General features: G+C 50.2%; 1 protein-coding gene across 15 annotated transcripts in view; it reads right to left on the bottom strand.

The window, feature by feature from the left end:
- Nucleotides 1–14,868, bottom strand: part of Fbrsl1 (fibrosin like 1) — an 87,815-nt gene that overhangs the window by 57,268 nt on the left and 15,679 nt on the right. For 14 of the 15 annotated variants that reach the window (XM_052168409.1, XM_052168400.1, XM_052168412.1 and 11 more), the window contains exon 2: nt 14,173–14,373. In XM_052168409.1, the coding sequence (XP_052024369.1) occupies nt 14,173–14,373 (201 nt within the window). Of the gene's footprint in view, nt 1–11,168; nt 13,411–14,172; nt 14,374–14,868 lie in introns of those variants that run through there. The other variant, XM_052168414.1, reaches the window with a different exon arrangement.

Raw genomic sequence — 14,868 nt, 5'->3', positions numbered from 1 at the left:
TATTATGATGGAACCCTGTAGGTGATGTGGGCTACTGTTATCCTTTCTTAAATAGTTGTCCTCATATGGAAAACCCCACTTCCTGCAGTTTTATAGAGCTGAGTCCTGTACTCTGGAAACCACTACAATCACAGACACATGGGACAGTTGTGGATCCAAAACAGTACCACCTGTTTGCCCTTTGGTCTTTCTTGCTTTTCACTCACTCTGAGGAAGTTTCCTATTAGCTATGACAGACATGGGAAGATGCCATGCTTCCATCTCCAGCACTTATGGAAGGATGAGTTCAGTATACCTGGACCTCTGTGTCTGCCTAGAGCCAGAGGTGGCCTGATTGCCCCAGGGGGGCAGATGAGAATGTCTATACTTATACCTACTTCTGCGCCTTGTAGACCAGCCACCAGTCCATCCACTCATCCACCCAAATAACCAGCTATCCATCAGCCCATCATCCACCCATCCATCCATCCATCCATCCATCCATCCATCCATCCATCCATCCATCTATCCATCCATCTATCTATCCATCCATCGATCCATCCATCCATCCACCCAATCAGCCAACCAACCAACTAAACAGTCAACCAAACAAGCCAAAATTCCCTGAGTTCTTGTACACTGGGCTCTTTTGGACAATGGACATACAGACACAAACCTCTCCATGCATAGAGCCTTCACAATCACATGGCTCACAGTTAATATAAGGAAAAAACAAAACAGCCTAAAAGACAGTAGCAAGTGCTGAGGAGGCAAACTGCAGAGAAAGGTGGGAGGCGACCATCAGAAAGGGCTGCTCTGTGCCACAAGGCAGGCAGGCTTACTGCATATGTTGGGCAAGGATTCATCTGTTCTGTGATGTAACCACTTAGACAGAGGTGGGCTAGTGTGTACATTCCAGTTTAGGAGGCTCCAGACATAAAACTGCGGTCAAGGCTGCTCAAATCATTTAAAGTTTGCTCCTGCGACGTGTCTGGGTGATGACTATGGCCTACAGTTTCCTGTGCAACCTCAGCAGCCCAGGAGATTTACAGGGAATGGCAGGAAACCAAGCCTCAGGGAGGAACCATAGGTACTGTGCCTATACACACTGTGTCTATACACACTGTGCCTACACACACTGTGCCTACACACACACACACACACATACGCCTACACACACTGTGCCTACATACATGTGCCTACACACACGTGCCTACACACACGTGCCTACACACACTGTGCCTACACACACGGCTTCCTTACAAAGCCATGGGCAGGTAGTTCTGAGCAGTTCTCTTGGGCTTGGACATAGAGCAGGATGTGCACCAACATGGAGTCCATGCAACTGCACATGCACCCCAGGGGGGCACAGTCACATTCAGTCTCTATCTCTCCCCTTGTAGTCCTTTCTGGGTTTCTGCGGTCACCTCTGAGACCAGTTATTTTACTAGTCTGGTAGGCTGGTCATATTGATGGAGCCTCATGTCTGGTCTTTCATCCAGCCTCCCTCATGTAGGAGCTTAATTTATACATTATGTTGTGTATATATGTGTGTGAGCATGCATGTCACAGTGCGTATGTGGAACTTAGAGGACAACTTGTGGAAATTGCTTCTTTCCTTTCACCACATGGATTCCAGGAATTTGAACACAGGTTGCCAGGTTTATTTAGCAGCAAGTACCTTTACCCACTGAGCCATCTCTCTGGTTTATAATTATTTTTTTAATATTTGTTTATTTTTATTTTGTGTAGAGGTGTTTTGCATGCATTGCCCAGAGACCCAAAAGGTCATCAGATCTTCTGGAACTGGACATTACAGATGCCTGTGAACAGCTATCTAGGTGCTGGGAATTGAATCCAAGTTCTCTCGAAGAACATCCAGTGCTTTTAACATTGAGTCACCTCTCTTGCCACAGGCTTCAGTTGTTCTTGACCATGTACTTGCCAGACAGTAGCATAAGCCCAAGGCATCTTTGGACAGCACCTGAGGGCTCACAAGCCTAAGGTCTCTGGCAGCACCAAGAAGCAGGATTAGAAGCCAAACCAGCAGCCTTGGGACTAGAACTTTCATGGACCATCAGTTTTGGTGGGAGTCAGCCCTTGGCTCTAGGCTGTGCAGATCTATGAGGAAGTTGCAAGGAGAAAGAAGGCTGTCAGACAAGGGGGCGGGAGGGTTTCAGGAAGTGACATGGAGGGAGGTGGAGCAATGATTAGGGGTCCAGACAGAGAGAGCTCACAAGACCTCAGAGAAAGGCCATTATTGTCCTGCTGGGTTCCCAAGCTAGCTTACAATGTACTGATCTCGCAGCCCAGCAAGTCCCAAGGTCTGTATGTTCGATTGGAGTAGGCTGGTGAGCCAAGCTGCTTCCCACCATCCAGCAGCCTCCGCCAGCATGTATTAGTGAAACACTCCCTACTTCCTGGTGTGAGACTGGGTAGGACATGGGACACAGAAACTACAATAAGCTGACAGAAACTTGCACCTGGACCTGTTCAGTGTTATTCATGTGCACGTTACTGACTGGTCAGGCAGAGAAACTCGAGGTACGTAGAGCACGGTGCATGGACTTCTGCAGGTACCACATGTAAGTGGGAGCTTGGGGGGGGGGATATATTCCTTGGCACCAGTGACTGCCAAAGGCTGGAGTACACACAGGGCTTCAGCTGACAGTCCTCAGGCAGACAGGAGGGCAGGGAAGAAAGAGTCCTGACTCACTCCAATTAGCAGGACCAAAGCAAAGCAGTGTTGTGTGGTAAATTGGCTTTATGGGAAAAGGAGGAGAATGCCTGTCAATATCCACAGAGTTCCTCTAAACAGGGCAACCAGACTAGCAGGCTGGGAAAGTGCTCCAGTAGCCATGAATGGTGGCTCCAGCAATGAGGTGCCTCCTTCTTCCTACTCAACTACAGGCTGCACATGGAAGTGATTGCTTCCAGGGCTGGTGGCCAAGTGAACTGCTGTCCCAGGCAGGAAACATGTGGTTTACTCGAGTACTCAGAGACACTGAGGTTTTGGGTACAGAGTTAGCCTGTCCAAGGGTTGGGCCCTGAGCCATCTGTTGATGAGCAGATGATGAAGGGCCCAGAAGTATCCCTTTTTTCACTTGCAGAAATTAGAAAGTCCACCAGAACCCAGACCCAGAGCACCCAAGGACATACACGTGATCATGTACATGTCTGAGGTTTTCCATGTACTATCTAGTGTACACACCTTACCTGCGCCCCAGATACCTTCACGCTCTAGAGCACTTCAAGGGCATGAAGGTCCACTGGACCCCAGAATCCCATTATTCAGGCTGAGAACACACACAGGACACTAAGACAGCAACCCCGAGTAAGTACAAGCATATCTGGATGGTATGCAGGAGTCTGATGAGTCACATACATGCTGGAATATTTACAGGGAGACAGTCACACCACCTCACACTGTTTCATACCCAGACAAATGCTTTACTTGTGGCTTCCTACAGTCTACCTAACTTCTGCATTTGAGAGATGGGGACAAGGGCAGGGCAGTTCGCTTCCGGGATCGAGGATGAGGAGTATGGTTGCTTGACTGCTTTCTGCTGTAAACCCTGGGAAATCCCTGCAAGGGGCAGCAGCTCCCTCAGGCATCAGAGCCAGGAGAGGCCAGAAGGTGGAAGCGTGGTTAGGGTCCCCATTGCTCAGTGTGAAGAGACAGTGGAAGATACACTTGCAGCACTGACAACCTATATATTGCAGTGTATCCTCATGCACAGCATGCCAAATGTACACATCAGGCCCAGCATGTATGGTACTCCTGTATGCCATAAGTACATCTTGAATACATGGCATTCTATATGCATCATACATCCTATGTGTACAGTACATCCCATATGCACAATATACCATATGTACGTGGTGTGTCCTGTACACAGAGAGCATTCCCTACAGATGTGCCCATGCTCTGGCCCTCCAGCGGCCACTCTATGCCTATTCTTTTTAGGAGATTGACCCCTGCTCCTACATCTTCAGGTACTGACCCGTGATCATCAGAAGGACCCTAGAGGCTACCTAGGGCTAGCCCATCTTGGGTCTAAGCTTGAGATGCCCGCCAGCAGTGACCCTAACTCACTGGATCTCACAGTAGTGCTACAACCAGACTTCAGCAGAGCAAGACCATGCTGAACGAGGCTGAGCTGAGACTATCTCTGATGCTCTCTGTTTCCCTAACCATAGCCTTACTTACTGTCAGGTCTGAGTCCTGACTTCCCGTGTCTTCTGAGACCCTAGAACAGGTGCTGGCACAGAAGACGTCAGACACACAGCAGGGAAACTCACCTTCTGTTTTACTGTCTCCAAGCAAGATGGCCCCCTAACCCTGGCCAGTAGCACTCACTGAGCATTGCTGACTACTCCCCATACGTTCCCTCTACAGGTATCCTGCTGTGGCTCCAGACCCGTATGTATACTCCATACAGACCTCTCCCTTCAGAACTGAGCTCTCAAGTAACCACCCCAGGTCTACCTGGCAAAGACACTCCATTTGCTTCTTTCCCCATTAGCGCCAAGATGTCATTGTTGTTTACTACTGTCCCCAGTGGTTGGTAGGAAGATGGTTCAGTGGTTAAGGGCATATATTTCTCTTCCAGAGGATCCCAGTTCAATTTCCAAGTGGCTCGCTATTGGTCCCCACTTTGCTCCAGTTACTGGCACAGTTCCACGTACTATGTTTTTGCTGAGTGATCATTTGCTCACAACTTGAGCCCAGATAGGCAAAGAAAGCACCATCCGTCTCTGTCTCAAAACATATTTGCATCTGCAAGACAGGGATGATGGACAGCCCAGAGAAGGGTCACAGGTGCCAAGGAAAGTGAATATTCATGTAAATGTGTTAGGCATGCAAGGCAGATCATGCCTTCTGGTGACAGCACTAGGAGATGCCTAGCTTTCTCACCACACCAACCAACAAGACTGGGTATAACACTAGGGTGGAGAAAGATGGACCTGGTAGCAAGCTGGAGTTCACGCTAATCATATGGGTGCCCACTATAGGGTCTGGCACTGAAGTTCTGTTATGTCAGGCACAGCCCAGAGAGGAGAAGCATTAGGACTCTAACTGGGAAGTTCCCTTTCAGTGAGCTCCTTATGTCAGCAAAGTTTCATGTTCATCTCCTCTGGGCTCAGTTGGGTTAACATCAGCCCTGCCCGCTGTTTCTAGAAGGATACCATTTCTCTGTGTTGGCGGGCAGTTTAAAACTCATTATGCTGTTACAGCTCCCTGCCAACTGATCCCTGTGGACGTAAAATGGGGCCACGCTGGGGTTTAGATCTGGAGCACCCCTCAAGGCCAATGTGCTAAAGGACATGTGTCAGCCTCTGAACCTGCTGGGACACAGTGGAAACCCTAGGAATCACAGGTGAGAGAGAATCACAGGCTCTGAAACCACCGGCCCAAATCTTCCTTTCTCACAAGCTGTTTACCTCAAGTATTCTGCCATTTGTAAAGTTTATTGTTAACAGACTGATGTCTCTCCCTAATTCACAGCGGGAGAGCTTGGTAACAGGAGTCTTTACCTCTCTGCCTGGCACAGTAGGCCCACTGAAGGGAGGCTCAGGCAGTGCTTGGGTGCTTGTGCTCCCACGCTCAGCAGTGCTGGAGAACTGAGTGCTGGCCATCTTCGGGCTTCTCTGCGTCCTTCTAGGATCCAGGTAGGTAAGTTCCGAGGGGAGGCAGCACATCCCAGCAAAGGCTTGAGGAGTTAATAAGAGACAGAGACTGGCGGGGTTCCAGAGAGCTACCATGCCCTTCACGAACATTCGTCCAATGATCTAACTTCCTCGTACTAAGCCCCACTTTCTAGGGTTTCGACTGTGTCCCAGCAGTGCCACAGGCTGAGCCTTAGAACACGGGCCTTGGGCTGGAGAGATGGCTCAGCGGTTAAGAGCACTGACTGCTCTTCCGGAGGTCCTGAGTTCAAATCCCAGCAACCACATGGTGGCTCACAACCATCTGTAATGAGATCTGATGCCCTCTTCTGGTGTGGCTGAAGACAGTGACAGTGTACTTACAAATAATAAACAAACAAACAAACAAATACATAAATGAATCTCTAAAAAAAAACAAACAAACCACGGGCCTTGAGGGATGTCGGATCTAGACCACAGCCTGGTCCCATTTCACTCTCACCAGTGTCTGCACGGAGCTGTAGGAGCCCAGTGGGGCTTCAGCAGCCTCCCCGCAGCCTGCATTCTGGGTCCTGAATGCACCTCTTTACCCCAACCCCAAGGTGCTTCTCCACAAAGCTATCACACTCCAAACAGTCTGGCTTGGGCCACAGCGTGCTAAAGAAGGGAACTGGGCCAGCAGATGAGGATAAGATGAGCCACCAGGGTCTGGGCCTCAAACCAGCCAAGTGGTGAGAGAGGAAGAAACCACCAAAATCAAAGTAAAAATAGTAACCATCGTACATTCAGTCTAAGTCTACTAGCACCTTTTATATGTTTTTTTGAAGGCAGGGTCTCAAGCAGTAAGGGTGGCCTTGAACTTACTATGTAAGTGAGGATGAATTACAGGGTATAGTCAACATACCCTGCTGACTTACTCTCTACCTCTCATTTCCATAGCCTGAAGACATATGTGATATTATGAACATCCTCACGTTATAGGGATAGAGACAGAGGCCTAGAAAGGGGATGCTGACAAGCTAGGAAAGGCAGTGCAGGGAATATATGCAAGCAATTGTCAAAAATAAAAAAATGTTAGCCGGGTGTGGTGGCGCAGGCCTGTAATACCAGCACTTGGGAGGCAGAGGCAGGCGGGTTTCTGAGTTCGAGGCCAACCTGATCTACAGAGTGAGTTCCAGGACAGCCAGAGCTACACAGAGAAACCCTGTCTCAAAAAAACAACAAAAAAATAAAAATAAAAATATTTTAAAAATTAAGTTCCTCCTACTATAATACACATGTGTACACACACACACACACACACATGAGACAGTACTGGAGTATACATTTATCATTCAATCCTCAGGAGGGCAGCCATTTCCAGCTCACTGAGCAGTGGGGGAGCTACGGGTCTTGGGCCCTGCTGAGAAAGTAGCCTGGCAAGGGTGAACAGGCATGCAGCGTTTGCAGAGCTGGCTTTCAGGAACAGGGACTTTCCAGTGCCTGAGGTGGCAGAAACTTCCAATCACAATCACGAGCAGATACACTGCCGGATACCAGCTAAAGAAAGAAAGCAAGTCAAACTCACAGGTCCTTCTGATAACCTTGAAGGTGGGCTGTCAGGAGCTAGTTTCACAGACTAGGAAAGGAACTGAACTGGTTTTCTGTGAGATAATATGTCCTTCTACCTTGTCCCAAATGCCCAGAAAAGCTAAGCAAACCATGGCAGGCAACTGTAGCGAGGCAAGCACAGAAGAGTTTCTGGTCAATAAAGACATATAGGCCTGGTTGGGGAAAGGTAGGCAAGGGGTCACCACACAAGGACAGCTTAAAAAAAAAAACAGAAAACAAAAAGCCCACCAAGGTGAGTTAGCCCAAGTTAAGTCAGGTCCTGAGAGATTGCATACAACATACGGGAAGCTGGGCTTCAAGCTGGGCTAGAGGGAACATTCTAAAGAGCCTCTCAGAGACCATTCTTACAGGGAAACCCCACTGCCTACCTACCTACAGGCTAGCCAAAGAATCTGTGGAAATGGACTGTGTTGGAATCCTGGTTTGATTATTTGGTATGTTGATATTGGGGAGATTAGGCTGTCTGGATTATAAAGAGGCGAAACAAGGTGTCAACAACACAGCATGCCTAAACATACCAACAGACTGTTGTGTAATGGGGAAGAGGGAGCTTACTAAGGAACCGGCTCTGGAGATGGCAGCCGCACATACTCAAATTCAGGCTAGCAGCCACAGGGTAGTTCAGACTGCCCCTGTCATCCAGTCAGCAGTAGATACAGGGTACCAAAATGAACAACAATTTGCAATACTCCTGCCTCAGTCCCACAAATGTTGAGATCATAGCTATTTGTCATCATGCCCAGCTTTATATCAGTTTCATGACTACATTTTTTGAGTTTATCTGTACCAGTTGTTGACTTGGTTGGAATAAACCCATTCCTGATAATCTATTTCATGTCTATGGCACCTAAGAAATGGCAGCTTGTGTTGTTTTTCTTGGTTAATTTAGCAAGGGATTTCTCGGCTTATTACTTGTCCAAGTTACTTTCTATTGTCAATTTGGCACAACCTAGAATCACTTGAGGAAGAGCTCTCAACTGAAAAGAAGGCCTTGATGAGATCTGACTGGGTGGCCATTCCCAGTCAGCTGTGGGTCCATCGCCCACAGATAGGTGGTCTTGGGCTGAGCATGAGCAAGCCCACAGTCTTCTCCACGGCTCCTACCTCCAGGCTCTCGCCTTCAACTCCTCTCCTGACACCCTTCACGGATGGACGGGCTATCTCTTGGAAGAGTAGGCCTCATAGATTTACAAGCAAGTCTTTTCCCCACAGCTGCTATCATTGAGTTATCTGAGACCCTATAAGTGTCTGACTCTGCTAGCTCCCACACCCAAAATATGTCTCCTGTTTCCTCAGGCCTTGTGCTAGCTTTCTAACACTTTGTGTGAAAGCACAGATCTACACAAACACACATACATTTCAGTGATATTTTTAAAGACGAGGTCTAAGTATTAAGGCTGATCTCAAACTCGTAATCCTTCCTCAGTCTCCCAAGTGCTAGGATCACAGGTGCGTACCACTAGTCCATTACTGAGTACTTTCACAATTACATCTTAAAATGATAACACTTTAAGCAAGCAAATTTAAATCTTTTTTTCCATTTATTTATTTTATGCATATAAGTACACCATTGCTCTCTTCAGACACACCAGAAGAGGGCATCAGACCCCATTGCAGATGGTTGTGAGCTACCATGTGGTTGCTGGGAATTGAACTCAGAACCTCTTTGGAAGAACAGTTACTGCTCTTAACCACTGAACTGTCTCTCCAGCCTAAGTAAGCAAACTTAAATGCTATCTATTGTAAATCCTAGCACTTGGGAGGCAGAGGATGGCAGAACTCTGGGAGTTTAAGGCCAGCCTGGTCTATAGAAAAGTTTCAGGACAGCCAGTGTTACAAGGAAAAAACTGCCTTGAAAAACATAAAACCTCATTCTGATGGTTTGGTTTTGGTGTGGCTTGTAAGACATTTCTAATCTATGTGGCTCACGTGTTACTTCCACAAAGAGTGCTGAGTCCAGGCCCTACCCACACCTATCTATACCTGTTTCTCTAGGAACTGCCCAGGAGATGCTGTAGTGGGGCTGAAAAACCAGCTCCGGTGAACTGTCCCCTCATCTCTGCCAACTGTGTATTGGGGAAGGAGGGGATCCACTTGTCACTTCTGCTTCAAGCCAAGGGCCATTCTGCCACTTGTGTCCTGGGAATCGGAGCCCATCCAGACAAGCAGAGATCCCACCCAGGACAAGCCATGCCACCTGCCATACATACACAGGGGCAGGGGCAGACATCTTTCACCAAGATAAGCTGCTCCAAGGCCCTGAGACTTTGTTCTTCTGTTTCTGGTCTGGCCTCACTTCCTTGCCAAGGTTTGTTTGTTCCCACCGCCATATGCTCTGATTCCTAGTTTGTAGCCCCAATTTGTTGGGACCAGTTTCGGGATGAAACCTTGTGAGCAGGTCGGGAAGACTGGTAACTTCATTTCATGGGTTGTGTTTCTAACATAAAGGGCAGGATGGACTAGCATCTGCCTCGCTAGACAAACCTTTGCAGCCTTGCAAGGCAAGGCGAGTCAAGTCAAATACAGGCACAGGCTCATACAAATGCCTTGGGGAGGTGATGTTCAAGGTAGCCTGTGCTTGCATTCTTCCCTCCTAGGCTGCCTCAATTCACATTCTGACTCAGCCATGGTAAAACCCAAGGATCATTCTCCTTCCAGGCCCTACAAAAGGGCTACTTAGCCTCCCAGGAAATTACTCACAGGGCTCACTCATCTTCCTGTTACTCTCAGTGGGGACTCCAATGGCTTCTTCAGGCTCCCTTCTCCTCCTTGGCTATGCTACCTCAATTACAGCTAAGAAGAGCTACACTGAACCTGGTGCAGAGGCCCTAGCAACAGTTAAGTAGATGCTAATGGCCAATCAGATGATGGCACTGCTCCCAAGGTTCATTTCCAAAGGGTCTTCTAGACCCCACTCATGTCACCCCAACTAGGATGAGCCTGCTGCCCCCTACAGCTGTCAGGACCCAAGTTTCCTTCCAGAGCAGCTCCAGGAAACCTCACCTCAGGGTCCACACCCCCGGCAGCATATCCTGGCAGGGTCACATAGCCTGTGGTCAGGCAGCTAAGTTAGCAACACTAGAATCTGACAAATCCTGGAGCGCCAGCTGTTCAGAATTACATACCACAACAGCAGCTCCCCAAGACAGGTTCCAGAATAGGGGCCAGGTATGAGACCCAGCCATCAGGATCCTGGCGATACTGCCCTCCTCATGTTGGGTGTAGTCTTTGTATTAATGTATATATTTGAGTGTAAACATACATGTCAGTGTCTGCTACAGCTGAGGTCTGAGAACAGCTCTCAAGAGCCTGTTCTCTCCTGCCACCTTGTGGCATCCGGGGATGGGGCCTGTGCACAAGCACCTCTCTACCTGCTAAGCTATCCTCTGGCCCACTAAGTACGAGTAGTCACAATGCCAAGTCCTAGATCCCAATTGCAGAAACCCAGCTGGCCACGCAACCTCAACCTTCTACGCTAACAACTAACTGGTCTTTTGTCCCTAACTAGGCTAAGCAGGGCAGTAGAGGATGATAAGAGGACTTTCTGGCCCCAGGCAGGACAGAAGAATCTATGTGGGTGTAGCGCCCAAGCAAGAATAACATTTCCCTAACCCTTGTAGGTCCAGGGCAATTTAACTTGGGCCCTAGGATCCTTGGACAACCCCATGCAACCAAGCCTCCTCAAAACTGGCATGGGTAGGCCTGGTTCAAAGGGACATAAATCCTGCCCTTAAGAGCTCCACCTAATTCAACATCCCCTACAAATCTCTACTGCTTAGTCCTGGGTCATGGTCATTCCCTTCCCAGATCTATAGGACCCTCTATCTAGCATTTAGTAAATGGAAAGCCAAATCTAGATACATAAAACTACTCAATGAAATAAATCACGGGACACAGATTATCTATTTAAATTAAAAAAACACTAGTAATGTTATAAAAATGGCATGGCACTTTTTATTTATAATCAGAAAAATAAGTCCCAAATTCTCAGTTCAGAGGCTGTAGTTGAACAACAGAAAGAGGGTAGAGTCAGGGTAAACAGGTACCAGATAAGACTGGGGGCCCTGGCCCACTCAGCCCAAAGAACCGCAGGTAGCCAGCACAGAAGTTCCAAGTCTAGTACTGTCCTCTGTTCTGGTCACTTCCCCTTCAGGGCTCAGTTTAGCCACTTGGGCTCCAGTGTGGAGCTGCCCTGAGATGGGCCTGGAGTGGGGGGTAAACAACCTCTGATCACAGGTAGTGTGGGGCTGTGGGACAGGTGCAGGCCCAAAGGTGTCTCTGTAGCAATAGGTGTCAAAATCAGGGCTGAACACTGTAGTAACGGTAATAATAAAGAGTCCAGATAGGGGCTTCCAGTTGCCCTACTGTGCCTCTGGGGTGGAGGAAGAGCCCTGAGAGGTGGGGAAGCAGCCACTCCTCACCACCCCTCACATCTCTCAGGTAGCTGCAGGATCTTCAAGTAGACACTAGCTAGCATCATCCCACAGCAAAGAAAACTGTGGCCTGAAACATGGCCAACCAATTCCACAGTGTGGCCCTGAGTCACTTCGCCATTGTGCTCAGGAGAGGACAATGTTCACCATCACACATGTCCACCACATACAGGCATACATACATGTACACACCATTCACACCTGCACACATGCATGAGACAGACTCAGATACAAAGACAGCGTTGGCAATAGAGGCACCAAAAGATGCTGAGGAATCCCAACAGCTCCAAATCCTCAGAGTGGCGGCTGTGTAACCTCTCCCAGGAGTTGTCCATCACAAAGGAACACATGTGAGGAGCACAGTAACGCAAGAGGCCTGATACCCGTGGAGGGGACAGTGGGATGACTTGGAGTTCATCTCTCCTTCTGATGCGATGGGCCCAATCTGCCAAAGTAGTCTGGAAACAGCCTTGGGGCAGTCTGGGAAACCATTTTAGGCTTAAAGAGAGCTGCCGGTTCTCACTAGTGCAGTCCAATTGTAGCAGATTCACCCAGGAGGTTATCTATACAAGCCTCAGGCTCCAGGACTCACAGATGGGGCTTGGCGGGCTACCCCTGGGGCAGAGTGTCGAGTCCACCGTGACCTCAGGGGCCTGAAGGGATGGCCCAATATCGAAGACTGGGGATGACGAGCTGGCACCAGTCCCAGCAGGGACTGCCGTCTCAGCCGACAAAGGGGCCTCAAAAGAGGCTGGGGGGCCAGGCCTGGCTGCCCCAGAAGTGAAGGGCGATCAGGAAGAAGTAATGGTTGGGGTTTTCGAGGCTGGTCTGGGCCCAGAAGTGACCTCAGGGGCTTCTTTGGCCCCATGAGGGGCTGTTTAGGTATGTGGGATTGCTCTGGGCAAAGACGTGGGCACTTCTGTTGTGACTGTCTAGGGCTCAGCAGTGCAGGTTTGGGAGAACTAGTTTGTTCTAGGCCTTCAACTAATTGCTGAGGCTGCTTGGGGCCCACTGATGTCTGTTGTGAGCAGCTAGGCTGGCCCAGGAGGGATCTATGGGGCTGGCTCTGCTGATGTGAGGACAAGAGTGCCCGCTGGGGGCAGCAGCACTGGCCTGAAAGGCAGCTGGTAGGACGACGGCGTGGTTGCAGGGTGAAAGTCCGAGGGCACTGCTGACACTGGACTAGCAGAGACTGTGGGGGCTGGCAGTGCTGTCCTGTGGTAGCCCTACAAGGCCGGTCACAGGGACACAGTGTGGTCCATGACCGCAAACGCAAAGGTTGGCAATGGTGCCATACGGTCAGTAGAGACCGGCAGAGGTGACACGAAGTCAACAAGGACTGAACTGGGCGGTAGCGATGCCATGGAGTCTGGATGGACCGCAGGCGCTGCCTGGAGCCTGGAAGCGCCAAGTGTGGCATGCGGGGCTGAGCCAGGCGTGAGCGCTGGGTCTGGCTGAGCTGATCTGGGGCCGGAAGCAGAAGCTGGGGACGATGGTGCTGACCAGGGCCCAGAAGTGGGCGCCGGGGCTGGCAGGGCTGTCTCAAGCCTAGTAGTGATCGATGGGGCCAAGCACGCTGACCCTGGGGTGGCCGCTGGGGCTGGCAGGCCTGCCCTGGGGCTGGGAGGGGCCCTTGGGGCTGGCTGGACTGGCTGGGCTGTTGCTGTTGCTGCTGCTGGGCCGGGCCGTTCTGGTGCCAGGGGCTGGCTGGGAGCGGCCCCCCTTCTGGGGAGCACACCTGCATGGAAGAAAGAGTATGTGTCCACCTGGGCAGGTGCACCAGCGGACCCCCCCCCATCCTGCCCAGGCCCAAGACATGCTATTCCCTCTCCAGAGCCCAATTCCCAAAGGAGCTCAAAGCAGAGGCTTAACTGCTGAGAAAACCCCTTTCTGTGACGAGGGCACAGAAGTAAGGATCCCCAGGAAGAATGCAGCTGCAGCACTGAGCCATGACCCAGGACAGACCCGTGCTCAGCAGCCCAGCCCAGCTTCCACCTGCTCTGACAGACCTCATCTGGGCAGGAACGCTCCTCCAGGGGGCCATCCTTTTCCTTGGTTTCTCCTCTCACTCCTGGGCCACCAACCTGAAGCCTTAGGCTGAACAGTCCCCTCTCTTAGCAGGAGCATGGTCCCCACATCCATTTACAAAGACACTCTAGATGTCTCCAGACACCTAGTCGGCGGAACCTGACAGACGCAGTGGGAAACGGGGCCGGCCTATCAGCTTGGCACTGTCACCCATCCTGGCCAGCACACGCCCCTGTACTCCTGGGGAGAAGCAATAGCACTGGCCAGGCAGGCCTTTACAGCTGAGCAGACAGACAGGTCCCCGAACCTCTGTGACCAGCCTGGCTCCTGTCTACCCCATACCCCAAGCCCAGCAACGAAGGAGTGCATTGCCAGGCAGGCCAAATGCCGAAGGGTGGGGTCCAGGTTCATGTTTGGTCTTGGTGCAGGTCCCACAACTGCAGAGGTCTTAGGAAGGGCACGGAATGCTCACCTGTTTGGAGGGCTGCAATGGGACCTTCCTAGTCTCTTCATCACAAGAGGGCTCCACATCCTGCTCTGGGCTGCCCACCTCCAGGGGCTGCCTGTTCTCACTCAGCTCCGAGGATGGGCAGTTTTCTGACTCTCGGGGCTTCTTCACAAGGCGTTGATCCCATTTCTCCTTCCGCTCATGTGGTTTCAGAGCCATATCCTTCTGCAAAGGAAAAAGGAAATGCCCATCAACATGTGGAACATCCTAGGAAGACAGAGCAGGCTCTGGGGCTATAGTGACTCCTGAGCGTAAGTAAGGAGTCTCTACTTGGGAAGGCCATGTTTAAAGGAGAATGGAGAGGTAATGGGGTGGATGATGTATGAGGAGGCTCTAAGTTCCCAGGGGCCAGTATACAGCACTGCAGGATCCTCACTTTTGGCATACCTGGGAACTCGGAGGTGACATGTTGGCCTGGGGCTCATCAGGTAACTGCCCCCCAGGAAGTGCCCACTGGCAATATGCTAAATAGAAAATAGGAAATGTGGTGCTGGAGAGATGGTTCACTGGTTAAGAGCACTGACTGCTCTTCCAGGTCCTGAGTTCAATTCCTAGCAACCACATGGTGGCTCACAACCATCTATAATGGAATCTAATGCCCTCTTCTGGTGTGTCTGAAGACAGCAACAGTGTACTCACATTAAATATAAATAAAGCCGG

Source organism: Apodemus sylvaticus, chromosome 22 (genome assembly GCF_947179515.1).
Source record: "Apodemus sylvaticus chromosome 22, mApoSyl1.1, whole genome shotgun sequence".
In the NCBI taxonomy this organism is placed as follows: domain Eukaryota; kingdom Metazoa; phylum Chordata; class Mammalia; order Rodentia; family Muridae; genus Apodemus; species Apodemus sylvaticus.
The sequence above is the reverse complement of the archived record's forward strand: the minus strand, read 5'-3'. Positions and strand labels throughout refer to the sequence as shown.